The sequence below is a fragment of the Microchirus variegatus genome (genome assembly GCF_963457635.1).
Source record: "Microchirus variegatus genome assembly, chromosome: 23".
NCBI lineage: Eukaryota > Metazoa > Chordata > Actinopteri > Pleuronectiformes > Soleidae > Microchirus > Microchirus variegatus.
Window position 1 is genome coordinate 15,225,098 of NC_139824.1, and position 15,113 is coordinate 15,240,210.

Consider the following 15,113-nt stretch of genomic DNA (forward strand, 5'->3'; position numbering starts at 1 on the left):
TAGTTGTATGGTCCCAAAACAATAAATAACTTAAAAAAAAGGAAATATTCTTTCATATTCGAATTGGTGTTTATTTCTTGAAGTAATTTCCTCAATATTTGCTTGGGTTTTCCTAAAACATACAAAACCTTACCCTATAAACATACATATATATTTAAACATATCAAATCTACAAATACCCTGTCATATTTATATACTGTGAGTCACTAACGATACCCCCTGCCTTGTACCAGTCTGTGCCTTCACGGAGTGAAACGTTATGATCGACCAACCATTTCTTTCAGACAAACCCGGAAGTAGTTTGTCTCGCTCCGTGGATGGAGGACAGACAGCCGGTTCGGCACTTGTTTCGGCTCCAGTTTTGTCTCCAGAGGTGAGTTCTGCCTTGTGACATTTCAAACATGTGTCATACGCAATACGTGCACACAGGAGACTTCGAGTGGAGCGACCTCGGCCTCGTCTTTGTTTAACTTGACGCGTTTTGGTGACAGTTGTGCTCCATTGTTTACATCTGAGCGGCTGCTGTTAAACACGTGGACAGACAGGAGGGTCACATGCTAACCACGGCCTGTCCAAATGTCTATTTAACGTGAAACAATCGCTGCTCAGTGACATCTTTTAAGACCCCATGTATGTTGACGCTAACAGAGTTTCAGATATATGACTGTTAGACTCTTAACGGCTATTGTTTCTGCCCCCGTTCTCCTGCTAGTTCATTAGCCGTAAGCTAGCCACAGCTGCCATCATGCTAACTAAACACGGATTTACTTTTTGCTATTCTGTCTATATGTAAGTATAATGGCACATGTGACTTTCCACTTTCATATCTTCTTTCTAGCACAACTAAATAAAATCACAAAAGAAGCTCTTTACATCTTTTAAATTTACTCATGATCTTTTCTCTAGTTGCTTCTCCTACAAACAGGGTATTTCATTCATTAATCCCAAATACAAAAAGTGCATTGTTGCACAGCAGACACTGCACAAAAACGGTGTAAAAGAAACTCAATTAAACTTTTACTTCTATTAAATAACTAAATAAAATACATCATTTCTTAAATGACAATAAAGTATACCAGTGGTTCCCAAACTTTTCACAGTCATGTACCCATGCACACATTTGACATTCAGCCATGTACTCCCTACTCCTGCACACTTAAAAATAAGTGTCTGTAATTGTATTATATCACCCTGCCTAAATGTTGATTGCCTGTGATCTGGCAGAAACAGTGCTGGCAGTAAATCTACACTATTTTTTCTGACATTTTGTGAGGTAGAGAAGTCCAAGGAAACCTAATCAATACAGGACGTCAGTATCCCCGTGGTGATTTTGTACCAGTGGAACTATTTTTCAGTTTTCCTCACACAGATGTAACATAGATAACAAGATAAAGTATGACGAGTTTCCTCACACATTTCTGACCATGAGCAGTGCTTTCATTAGTCAGATTAACACCTGTGTTACTGGACCGTGACTGTACAGTACTTAAAATTCTACCACTGTAAGACACAGTCGGGCATTTGTCAGATCTCAGGTCCATGTCCACTGCTTCGCTTTAAAACTGTCACACCCCCCTCACCCCCAGAGTCTCCTTTGTGTCCCTTTAATCCCCGGGAGGACAGCTTGTGACTGACTATGGTGTTTTAGCAGTGTGTGCGGTCTGGGAGCCAATCATCTCCAACCATCATGGCACAGACACGCAGGACTGGACAGAGCAATGGGCCAATGCCTCCTCTCTGTTCTGTGTGAGTGTGTGTGCGAAAAAGATAGGGCTTTGGAAATTTAACAATCAAGTGTAAGTTTTACAGTGTAATAAGAAGATATTTAATATATTGAACATAATTATATTTAGTGTTAAATCAGCAGCAGACGGATGATAAACCTGGATCCAGATTATAAAAACCTGAGCGCAACTGGACAGTGTTCTCTCTCTCTCTGCTTTGTTAACAAGCCCTTATGGTTTTTGGAACAAAACCGAAGATTCGGGTGAACTGTAACTGTAAAGCTGTAATTCTACTTAGGGATGAGATTAACTGTGAATCACTCGGACTTGGAAGTCCTCAGAAAAATGTCTGTTGAATGAAATCATACAGTAGCTTTAAAAGTAAGGCCAATTTGACCTTTGCTCTTTTGGATTATTAATGGAAAGGTACTTTACAGTAAATTAACAAACTCATTTGTCTATCTCTGCAGTCATCTTCAACCACTGAGGTCACCATCGACTCGGGCGTGAGCGTCTTACAGTCATGTACTGTCTGTATCAAGACCGTGAGGAGCTGGAGGATGATCTCTACCAAGAGCAAGACGGAGACTCTGAGGGGTCAGAGGTCAACAGCGAGCTGGAGTTCAACCTCTACAGCCAGCTCCACTACTCTTCTAATGCTTTGGAACTGGAAGAGGAGGAGGGGGAAAAAGAAAGCAGAGATGAGAACACAGCAGGCCAGGGCAGCGAGAAGGCTCCAGATGCCGGCAGAAAACAGGAACTTCCGTCACCTGATATCAGCGAGGTACAGGAACACTTGATGATGATGAAGAAGAAGAAGAACAAGAAGAGTAAGGAGGAGGAGGAGACGCGTGATAAGCAGACGAAGAAGAAAAGTGATCCTGAAAGACGACGTTCGTCAGCATCCTCTCGCTTTGAGGAAGTCATCGTAATCGACTCCAGCCCGGACGTTATCTCCCTCTCGGAGGATGACACTGCTGATGATGAGGGCATCTGTAGCTTGAAGGGTCGCAGCAAACACCGGCTGCAGACGTCCACCCCAGCACAGCAGGTAATTTATTGTGCAATTTATTGGTCAACACTTGCTTGCTGTATAACAGAGGATTAATAAATGATTATTTTCTGTAAAATAGATTTTTAGAAATGTCGATTTATTAAGTATTACAAGTTTTTTTTAATTAGTTCCCAGGGAGATGTTATTTTTACAAATGGTGTAGTTTTTCCTAAAAATCACTTTTTTTTTTTACAGCTCTCGGAAACAGTAATTTGTTGTCGTATGACGGCATGAATAAATTCTAATCCTGTTCTGAACTTGGCTAATCCAGACAGCCTGTTCCTTCTGTGACCATTATAAAAAATGTTTAGTTTATGCAGTTGTGGATGGGATTATATGGATTGGATGGATGCGATGAGGAAGAATTCTATTTGAGTGTTGTATCTAGTATTGTTTTTGGTTGTTTGCATGGTAAGACATACTGAGGGTTTACAGTACAGCCCTTAAATGTAGAAGTATTTCACTGATTGACATTGATTGACATGAGGCATCTAAATCTTTGGATATATGTACCTGAAAGCCTTCTATTGACCCTATGAATTTAAATTCTTTTGGCCTCGTAGAGGGCCCAGAAAAAGACGAGGAGTCTCAGTGAGCCAGTGACCGTGGACTCCAGCAGCTCAGACTCATCTTTTGATTTCGACTCATCGGAGGAATCGCCATCAGAATCCTCCGATTCCGACGGTCTGGAGAACTGGATGATCCTGGGCCGAGGGAAGCAGAACGAGGACCAGTCCATCTCGCTCAACCTGGAAGGAGGATCTGACGGCAATACAGGTGTGTGTTTTGTGTTCTGGATACTTTGTGTGTGTGTGAGAAAAGAAGCAGTGGATTGTATATACCATGTGTAGCAGCCGCGTCTGCATGTTTACAAATGTGTGCTCTCTTAGCATTCCTGACACCGTCTGCCCAGTTTTCCATCTTTAACTACAGTCGTGTGTGTTATTTATTTGCTCGTATATGCGCGCAGCTTTGTGCGAGCGTGTGAATATTTATGTTTATGAAATATTCCAGTTCTAATCAGCATGCATGTGTTCGTACACACGCACACACACACACGACGCTAATGCCTAAAACAAACAAATGGGGAGACAACAGTGCAGGAGATGAGAGGGGAGGTGAGGTTGGGAGAGATGGGAGTAATCAAAAAATGAATAAAAATGTTGCTGGCAAATCTCTCCAGATCTACACATTATCTTAACCTGCAGCCTCAGCAACCTCTCTCCAGCTTCTCTACCCCCTCCTCCTCCTCCCTCCTATCCTACCTAATGCTCTCCCTTCTCGTTCTTTTATCCCATTTTCTTACTCACTATTGTGCTTTCTCTCCCCGTCTCGCTCTCTCCCTCTGTCTCTTTCTCACTGTTTCTTGCTCATTTGAATTTCCCTGGGCTGATGTTTCTGCAAGAGTGCCCACTGCCTCCTTGACACACAACTGGGCTAAAGGAGGGGGCCTGGAGTTGGTGGGAAGGCTCGAGGTTTTTGGCCTGGGTTTTTTGGGAGGCAAGGAGGATTTTAGGTCTCTGTGTCTCTCTCTCTCTCTCTCTCGTCTGGCTCCTCTCTGTGATCTTTGGAGCTTGACCTCATGTCTGCACATGCGGGGGCAGGCATGGGTGTGGTGTGAAGGGGTCTCTTTTTTTTCATTAAAAAAAAAGAAAAGAAATGAAAGCAATGACATTTTTAGGGACGAGCCTCAACGGTTCTAAAGGTATTCCCTAAATAGATGTAAGATAAAGATGAAAACAAAAGATCAAAACCATTCATCTCAACAGGAACTGCTGCTAAATTCCAGCCCAGAGACAAATTGAACATATGAATGAGACGCATGTTCTTTGGTTGTAATGAAACGCTGCGGTGCAAATTCACCAAATGTTTATTCATCTGAAAGTTGTCAGACTAAGGACTTTTTTGTCTGTCTGTGAGCAGCAAAAAGTAAAGAATGGATTTAGATTAAATGTTATGGGGATGTAGGTTTTGGTGGTTGGATAAGGATCCAGATTCTGGGGAGTATAAACCTTTCAGACACCGGGCGAGCAGCCACTGAGGAGTGCTTTCTCTATTTATTTTTTAATGGAACTATATAGTCGCTTATTAGCAATGTGGTAATGACCGTACAGTTTGAATTTTCACATATAGTTAATGCAGTTTAATGCGTTTAATCACTTAATTGGAACACATCCAGTACTTTATGCATCTATATATTTATATTTATATTTATATTTTTAGGCCTTAGAATTGCAGACAGGGCTGCACATGGTTAGGTTTTGGTCTTTTATTGGATTAAATACATAGAATGGCTGCCATAGCTTCTGCCCCCCCCCCCCAAAAAAATAACCCTCACTTTTATAAAACACACATTCATAAATGTATTTGTTTAAATACACTTGCCTGTAATAAAAGACCACACCCTTAAATGGATTAATAATAATAAATACAGTCCTTGAGACCATTAACACACTGATTTAACATGTGCAATCAACACATATAGACATTTACCATTGAAAAAAATAAACATATTCACTTATATGCCCACAGAAATGGGTGTTAAACTTGAGCAGAGCTTGGATAATTCAAATAAATGTTGTTAATGAACTCTTTGATGACATTTTATCACACATTTTGCATATTTAGGTCATTGATATGTAGCTATATCTCTGCATTGTATTTTACAGTTACCAGCAATATAAGGACTAGGCTATGTGTGTGTTTACTCTTTATGTGCCTCGTGTTGTTTTCACGTTTGTTTTTGTGAGTAACAAGTTGGCGTAGCAGTGACTAATAGTGTTTGTACGCCTTAACCCCATCTCAGCATCACCCATCAAATCACATTCACTACACTTAGCCCCCCCCCCCGCTCTCACCCACAGAAATTGAATCCTTTCATGCTCTCTCTCTTTCACCACTACATGGTGTCAGTTGTTCACATACTTTTACAATCTACAATATCGCATACGAAGCTCGAGCGGCTGTGTGTGTCACCTGGATGTAAAGAGCAGATGTTGGGTGGCACATCTGGATGAGGAGGAGAGAAAAGATAGTAGAGAAGGGGGATGAACGAGGGCCGTCTGGCTGTCCAGCAGCCGTGCAGCAGCAACCAGACGGAACAAGAGACAGAAAAAAGAAGAGCTTCCCAAAAATCCAGCTCAGTGCCTCTCCCACCCCAGAGGTGTGTGTGTGTGTGTGTGTGTGTATATATACACACATGCATGTGAATTAATACTGGGTGTAGGCGTGGGGGGGGGGGTGCTGAAGCTAAACTTGAATCACAAGTGGTTAAACTTCACTCGGTGGTCGCCCCCATTTCTCAGGTTTTTGTTTTTTTGTCCCCTCGGTCTTGGTCAGTGCACACCAAACTTTGTTTGAGGCTTAGAGAGTCGGCTCCGGCTCGCTATCGGGGTGGCCGATCATATCACGAGTGTGTCCGAGTGTGTGTGTCACAGAAAGTCTTCAAGAAGGGGAGAAGAGAGACTGTGAGTGTGTGTGTGTGTTTGAACCAAAAGGTTATCTCTCTGTTTCACAGAGGGAGGAAGGTAAGCTCTCTTCTCTTCTGATAAACTGTCTGTATTTTTATAGTCTTGTACTTTACACCACACTCGTTCACCTTCTCGCATACTCATTCACACACTGTCTGCACAGCAACTTGGGGTCAAGTGTCGCCGCCACGTCTTTTCATCCTTTACGTGTGTGTGTGTGTGTTCCTCTGCAGCTCCTGTCACAGTGAAACCTCATTTGGCCTTTGACTATTTCCATTGTAACTCCAGTTTGAACAGATATATGAAATATGGATTCTGTGTTTGTGGCCGCGATTATGAGTCCTTTATGTTCAGGGTATCGGGATTTTAAAGAGATTACACTGGCATTTTGGGTACCACACAAGGCTTTTCTGTCTGTGTGTGTGTTTCGGTGTGTGTTGTGGGTGTGTGGGTGGGCGGGTAGGTGCTGCAGAAAGGGAGGCATGGATAGGATCAGCTCTTATCTTGGCTGCCCAGTGCCACGCGAGGTGTAACGCCACACCCACTCTACCTCACAGTGTGTTTGAACAGACACACACAGTCACACACACAAACACACACACTCTGCATGAAATCGCTGTGCCATAGTTTGACTTGTATTATCCAGTTTTTACAGAGGTTATGCAAATTCGACGTGGCTGCTCTGTCCAATATTAGCGCGTTCAAAATAAATTGCAGAAATGTTTATAAAAATCTTTTTTTTATCAGCCGTTTCTGTGAAATATGAAAAATCCCATTCTGGTTACGTTGCCTAATATGGTCTTTGCGGGTCAGCATCTTTAACGACTTGTATGTATGATGCTGTGCTGTTTTCCTCTTTCATTGCACTTTTCTTTTTCATATCGCTGCTTTTATTTTTAAAATGCAACAGGCTATGTCGTACCGTGTTGTCCTGAAAGATTAAGCGAAGAATAGAGTAAAAGAAAACAGATCAGTTTCCACAGAAATGATTAATTGTGGATGGACGGACAGCAGGGCTCAGCATCAGGCAGAGGTGGAGACGGTGATAAAGAGTGAGAGAGAGAGTGGTTAAGCCAAAGTGGAGGAGACGGGGCTTGAAAAAGGACCAGCCATGGTGTTTCTGTCAGTCAGGCCCAGTTTGTCTTCAGGCTGTGATATCAGAATGAATCTGTGCACACGCTGACATCACAGCGCTGGTTGTCGGTCCGCTCTACGAGCACCACCGATCTTTCTACAGCCGAAAAACCTCGCTTACAACACTTAAACAACTGGTTAGCTTGTCGAAAGTATTACATTTTTTTCCCCATGCCTCTGATCCAACTTGAAATTAACCAATTGATCATTATACAAGTAATTTGAACACTGCCGTGTAGAGAATTTAGTTATTAAAGTAATTTCTTCTTTGCAGTTAAATAAGTATTTTAATTCTAGTCTTTGTTCCGTTCACATCGTATCCGTCTGCATCTGGTACGACGAGTCGTCATCCTGTCTGAAAGTAATCTCTGTCAGAATAATCTATGAAAATTCTGCAATTCTTTCTACTCTTTCTTCTTTCTTTTTTTGCTTTTTTTTCCTGGAAACTTTGACTAAAAACACCCACAGGCTTCTGTGGTCGCAGCTGCAGGTGCTCATTTGTTTTAATGCTCACTGTTTTTGTCTTCACTGTAAGTGATTTAAATATAATCCAACAAGAAGCAGTCTTTCAGCTTTAGTCTTTTAGTCTTTAGTTTTTGTTTGTCGTGATTTGAAATGTGTTTATTGTGGAATATAGTGGTAATAATCGTATTAAAAAAGACTTGATTTACCTAATGTATATGAAAAAAAGAAGCGACCATTGAGTGAAAGTGAAGGTGAAATGCAAGATTGGATGTCGAGTGTGTTGGAGTGTGAAGGTGTGTGCATCTTAAAAACCTGTGTGTGTGTGTGTGAGTGTGTGAGAGCTGGTGTCAGCCTCACCACGCCTGAGGTGAACCCAATAACCGTGCCTTGACCCACTGGAACAGAGTTTCACCGTCTTTAGTTTCGAATAGAAAAAGAATGTGATGTTAAATGGGGAAAACTCTCTTTTCACGCGATGCCGGTGAATTGTGGTTTTATAGTTTTGTATATATATAAATATATATTTTGAAAGCTCAAATGTGCTGTCAGGAGTGGCGGGTATTTATTTTTTTTATTATTTCTTTTTGTCTTTTACAAAAGCGCACAACCTTTGCTATCGCGGTAACTGTAGCCTGGAGAAAGGCATAATAAACTGGAGACCTGAGGGTTCCTACTGTAGACTAGTGTGTGTGTGTGTGTGTGTGTGTGTGTGTGTGTGTGTGTGTGTGTGTGTGTGTGAGACAGAATCACTCTCAGCTTTAACCTTTATTTAACCAGGCTATTCCATTGAGAGCAGGAATCTCTTTTGTAAGGAGACCTGCAGCAGGCTGACTTTGTGCCCTGAAGCTACAGGATACAACAGCTACACACACACACATCCACGCACACAGAAAAACACACACTCATGTATGATTAAATAAAACTCGGGCTCAACACCTTTATCCAACACTGCATGTGCTGCCGTGGGACTGTAACATCATTTCAAATGTCACAATATTATATTTTTGTTTTGCCTCATTTGCACCATCGTGAAAACAAACCCTTGAGCATTTTTTCCACTTCCTGTCTCGTCCTTTTTTAAAAAAAGAGAAGGAAAAGGAGGCCTAGCGGAGGGAAAAAATGTCAATTACAATTACCAATAAAATTCATTATAATTAAGCAATCACTTAATAGGAAATCAAATTATTGTCGGGGTAGGGGGCTGACAGTGGGACAGATGGGCGTCCCCTGGGACTGTATTAATTTCTCTTCTTTTATTTGGCCGGACAACTTTTTTCTCCTTATTGTCTTTGCTTGGCGTTCAGGGCAGGGAGGGGTCGTTGAGAGGGCTTTATTAACTGGTAGCCTAGGGTGGTGATATTTTTTTGGGGGGGGGGGGAAATGGAGGAGTTAAGGGGAAAAAGGTTGGAGGGATGTGTATTAATATTAATACATCTTTGGGATAAGGAACAGGAGGAGGTGGGGGGCAAGCAGCGTGGGGGTTTGGGGCAGTAATGGATCCATAAAATCACCTCTTTCAACCCCCTTTTTTTTGTCTCGTTTCCAGAATGAGAAGTTGAGTTTAACAGTCAACAGGATGAGCGAGAGAAGCCCAAACGCACAAAGACGTGCGTTTAGGGTTCGCGCTCTCACTCCGATACGATATGCAAAGAGTTGCCTAATAATAGCGAGGCAATGTTTTTCACAAGGTCCCAGAGGACGGTTGTGCACGTGTGTGTGTGTGTGTGTGTGTCTCTGTGTGTGTTTGCCAGTGTAGCACACAAGGCACAGTGTGTCTGTTTAGCAGCTTCCTCTCTCCAGAGGCTCCTGGCAATGTGTACGTGGCCATTCCAAGGCCTCTCCCCGTGTCTCTTAATTAACAGCGCTGTTCAGACAGGGACCAGCTGGGCCTGGTCTGGCTTAGTTGGCACTAACCGCTGTTTCTGTCAGTCGAGTCCGTCCCTCATCCACTCGTCTTTCTATTTCCGCCTCTGTCGTTTTTTCATTCATCTTTTTACTTGTCTTTGTGCGAGTGCTAATTTGCGCTGTTCTATAATGCTTACTTACGTGTATGCGTCATGTAAAGCTTGAATTGGTTGACCTTTTCCATTACACCCGCCTTCAATAAAACACTAATTAGAAGTCCCTTTAGGGTTCTGAGCAATTGCCAGTTAATAGTCCTTTAAATACCTGGATTTATGTGTTTGGCTTGGCGCTATGTGCTATAGAGGCGAGCGGTTGTCATGGGAGATATAGGCAAACGTTTTTTTCTCTGATAAGGCCCACATCTGCAGTGCAATATAAAAATGTACAGCGACTACAAAAACAGTTCCAGTTGTAGTTCTGTCCTGATATAAGAGGTACCTTTACCATCACGGCTAAAGGTGCTAGAAATGTTTGCTCTTGTTTTCTTTGAAAAATGCCAGTTGTGACCAAAAACACCTGTTTTATTTGAATGCATTTTGAATAATAACAGGAAAACGATGCCTGTGTGTAAGGATTTTATTATTGACTAAACTCCATCCATCCATCCATCCGTCAGTCATCCCGTTCCTTTTTCCCTCCCATTCCGATCCATCCTTGCGTAGAACGTGTCCAAATCCCGGTGGTTACGTAGCTGTTGCAAGGCCCAGTTTGCAGGATTTGGTTCTGATGCTATAGGCTAATGCACGAGCTAACGTAATGTTGTTGTAATAACAGTAAATATCAGCTTTTCCTTGGTTTGACTAGCTTACAATGCACATCTGTTGTGTCTAGTGTGAAGTTTCTTGCTCATGCACGTTTTTTCCCCTGTGTGCATTAGCACACCTAGGCCGACCCTCTATCCGGGGGATTAGGGTTATATTATGGGATGCTGCCGAGATCCTGGCAGCGAGTGGCCCCGATAACGCCGCAGTCGGGAAAATTAATTATTGATGATAAAATCAGAGTGAAGGAGATAGTTACCAACTCATAGGGGAGTTTAGTCATTGATATTTCGACATAGGCTTCGACAGACGACACTCTTCAGAGTTCTTCACATCCCTTTAATGTGAGAATATGCATATATAATTAGACTTTGCAAACTCTTAAAGGTACTTGGAAGTTATTTGTTTTTGTATATAATTTGTACGTCATCTTTTCTTTCTTTTTTTTTTTCCAATAGAATAGCATGGATGTCTCAAGGTCTTCAGGTTTCTCCTTCTGAATATCACTGCTGTTATTATCTTGTTTCATTTTTTTTTTTACCATAAAATTACATTCTCAATCTAAATGGGACTTTTCCAGTTCAACATAGGTTCAGTAATGTCATAATTTTATTTTTTAAATATAAAAAACAGGATTTAGTCTCCCAAGACATCAAATTTGAGAAGTAATTTCAAAAACTAAATTATATAAGTTTCTATTTCAATTAGTTTCAGGCATGAATGCAGTCGTGATTAAAGGTAGATTTCTTAATTTCCTTGTGTACCGAGTTGAAACATTTCAGTAAGTACAGTAAATAATAAAATATAAATATATATAAGGAAAAGGAATTTTCTAGATTAAGATTTTATGATAAAGAACTAAGGATATGCCTCAATTTATTGTCTTTTTCAGCGAATTCTGCTTTCAGGCTGAATTTATTCTGACGAAAATATCCTAAAAAGCACCTTCAATGTAACTTAAGATGATTTCGCTGCAACCGTAAAACATTTTTTTTACACATCTACAGAGATTTGTGTGTGTTTGTGCGCTCGTACGACAGCGTGCGTCCTGCGTGGGCTGCCAGGTGAGCGCGTATCTGTCCTCCATCCGAGTGCTGCCTGATCAATAGTAATTGGGTAGAGTGTCTCCAGCCTCCTTTTTTTTTCCTCTTTGTACTGTGGCCCTTTTTGTAGGCTGACACAGACCTGAAGTCGAAGAAGGGACAGTGGGGAGAGAAAATAGAGGAGGGGATGGGGGAAGAAGAAGAGAGAAAATGGAGGATGTTTGCAGGTCGACGAGCATGACCGAGCCACCTCAACCAAATCTCTGGATATTTATTCAGTATTAGTCACTAATCTAAAAAAAAAAAAAATCTTCCTCCGTTTCTGTTGCACTTTTCTTTTCATTCATGGCTTTGTAGAGAAGGAGATACTGTGGGCTGCTGTTAGAGATGTGATTAAACACAGATAACTTTCTTAAGATGTTACCAACAGCGTTACTGACCACAAAAACAGCGAGCTCCGGCGGTATTAGCGGGGAGGCATTAGGCATAAACTCTAAGGTATATTAAAGCAACGGCCCTGTTGTTCATATAAACACGGCAATTCAATTTAGCCCTGCCCCACGGGGAATGGGATTTTCAGTAGCTACTGAGAGAGCGAGGAGGTGGAGGTGGTGGAAGGGAGGGGAGGGGAGGGCGGGAGTAGTGAATGAGGTTAGACGAGAAGAGGTAGGGATGAAGCGATCTTGGACAGTCGGGAAGGAAAAGTCGCAGAGAAGTGGCGTCGCGGCGTCTTTCAGGAGCGCGTTATTGTCGTTGCATTAACTGCAGTGACGTCAGTACCTGTGTTTATAGATGAACACACACACACACACTATATAAAACCCACACCCTGGCAGGCTGAGGGGGGCTGTGTGTGTGTGTGTGTGTGTGTGTGTGCACCACTGCACGCTTGGACAGATAGTTATGTGGGGAAACCTTACAGTTATATTATTCAATCCAAATTCAAATGGGCTTGTCAGGGAAAAGCCTCCTGCTTTTTATTACCTGTCAGAAAAACCAAGGGATGGATGGTGTGGAAGGGAGCAAATTAAATGACAGTAAATAAGACCCCCTATCTCTGTCTCTCTCCCTCTCCCTGCCTCCCACGATACTTTGGCACATTTTGACAGCATATTGTTGTTTTGGCTCTATCTATTTAGATTTTTATATGCCAGTCAGATGTTTGGAAGATCTAATTAATCAACTTTCGTCCGACGTCAGACGATCGTATCCAAACAGGGGTTTGATGCATTTGTGAGGCACAGAAAGAGACAGGAATGGAGGAGGACAGAGTGGTGGTGAATCCTTCCATCCTCCTCCTCCTGAAACACCACCCAGAACAGCTTCCTCCCCGTCAGCCAGGCATAACCTCTGCCATCTGTCTAACCCCTCCTCTGCTTCTCTTCCTCATCTTTCCCTTTTTTAAACCTCCTCCTCCTCCTCCTCATCTGCTCTTCTTATTTGTAGCCCCCCCCCACCCAACTTCAGTGTCAGATGGTGTTCAGTTCAGAGAGACTTAAGTGTTAATCTTAAGTCAGATGGACTTTTCCTGTGACAGTGGCCAAAGTCTCCATTCTCTCAATCGCCAATATTTATGCTGCGGCTTTACTTTTAGTTTCACACGTCAACACTCAAATGTGTGTTTCACAGTACACACACACACTGCACTGACTAAAACAAAGCATTATCCTCAACCTGAACTCAACCACAATTCAAATCTGAGCCCTGAACTCAATCACTTCCTCAGAAATGAGGGTTCTGCCACATTAGGACCATGTTTTATTCGCCAATAATTAGTTAAAGCAGGGGTTCTCAAAGTTTTGATACCTGAGGGCCAATTTAGGAACCCAACATTGGACTGAGGGCCGCCAAAGGAAAAAAAAAGAAAAAAAACCTGAAAGAAATCCCATTTGTAATAACTATGGCGTCCAAAATTTGACAAAACCGACATACAATGCTACGTTGTCCAAAATGTGACAATTTTTTTGAAAAAAAATTTTGGTCCAAAATTTGACAAAAATGTCATACTATACTATGTCAATCAAAAATGGACAATTTTTGGGGGGAAAGTTTTTGAAAAAAAATTTGACCAAAATGTCATATGTCGTCCAAAATGTGACAATTTTTTGGGGAAAAAAATGTTGGTCCAAAATTTGACAAAAACGTCATACTATACTGTGTCACAATGTCATCCAAAATTTGATGACATAGTAAATACAGTTGTACAGTTTACACTTATTGGTCTGTATCCAGTAATGTCCAATAAACATTTAACAAGCTTAGTAGCTCCTGGATTAAAACTATCAACTGTAATTCATTGGCCGCCAGAAATGTTTCTGCCTGTAAGGACAAACGCGAGAGAACAAATCAAGCGTCGCTTTACTTGTAGCGGAAGTCCTGAGCGGATCTTTTTACGCGTTTAGAATGGACTAGCACACATATTTTACAGTGGATAAAGGAACACCAGTACCTGACCGTACGCGCGCAAAGACCACGAGGACGACATTTGACCGGCTGAGGATACCGTAGCGCTCAGGGAAGGGAGGGGGTGAGCAGAGGAGCAGTTCATTGCTGTAAATTTCAGCCTCTCCTCAATATGTCACTATAAACTACTTACTTCATCTTTAAATTCATTCGTTTTCTCAACATTACATGACAACATGGTCTTTCAAGAACTCAACTGGACCACACGTGTCCATGCCTAAATTCAATCATAGTCTACATGTCGTAGACACACAAGATTGCATGTATGGCTCATGCTCGGAGCGCAGTGTAATTCGTTCAAATACTCGTAAACCAACAACTCGGTCCAGGTCAAAATGAACACTGGATGCGTTTATGCGGCGTATTTGAATGAGGATGATAAAAGGTGCCACATTAGGAGCTCCACATCTAATCCTTTATTGTTCTTTGTCTGCAGCCCTGTCCCGTGGAGAGACGGCTCTAATTAAAGACTAATAATTGTATTGTTTTATAAAGCCTGTAGAGACACAGAGATTCTGCTCTGCAATCATTTACTCTCTCTCTCTCTCTCTCTCTCCAACGTACCTTTGCCCGTGGAGGGCTATCTCGCCGGGATGAAGTCTGCGACGGTCTGTTTTAGGTGTGTGTGTGTGTGTGTGTGTGAGCATACAGTAGGAGGAGGAAAAAGCCAAATCTAAATTAAAACTTTAAAGCACCATTATTTAATTACCCCAAAGGCTGAGGATTTGAAGGATTGAAAGGTGTGTGTGTGTGCGCGTGTGTGTGTGTGCTCGGTCATGCAAATGTGTGCTGCTGTCCAGGATTATTTCAGTTTTTCAATTTTCCCCTGAATGTGTGTGCATGGGCATTCATGTTACTGTGTGTGTGTGTGGTTGGCCTCTCCTGTTGCCCCTCCTTCACCTCTACCCTCCACACACACACACACACATGCGCGCGCGCACACACTTTTGCTGAAACGCCGGCAGATAAAAAGGCATTATGGTAAATTCCACTTAATGACAAATTTTTAATTTGGGGGAACAGGGCCTGCTGAATGGAGCTTAATTACCGGGGCCAAAGATCCCTCGGAAAAATAACCCCCTCGACGTGCCCAA

At 42.1% G+C, this 15,113-nt stretch overlaps 1 protein-coding gene across 1 annotated transcript in view; it reads left to right on the top strand.

Moving 5' to 3' along the window:
• Positions 1 to 319: 319 nt before the first annotated feature.
• zcchc7 (zinc finger, CCHC domain containing 7) overlaps positions 320 to 15,113 on the top strand; it is a 40,805-nt gene continuing 26,011 nt past the window's right edge. The window contains exons 1-3 of the mRNA XM_083909746.1: positions 320 to 373; positions 2,195 to 2,775; positions 3,342 to 3,555. Of these exons, the coding sequence (XP_083765872.1) occupies positions 2,248 to 2,775; positions 3,342 to 3,555 (742 nt within the window). The 5' untranslated portion in view covers positions 320 to 373; positions 2,195 to 2,247. The remainder of the gene's footprint in view (positions 374 to 2,194; positions 2,776 to 3,341; positions 3,556 to 15,113) is intronic.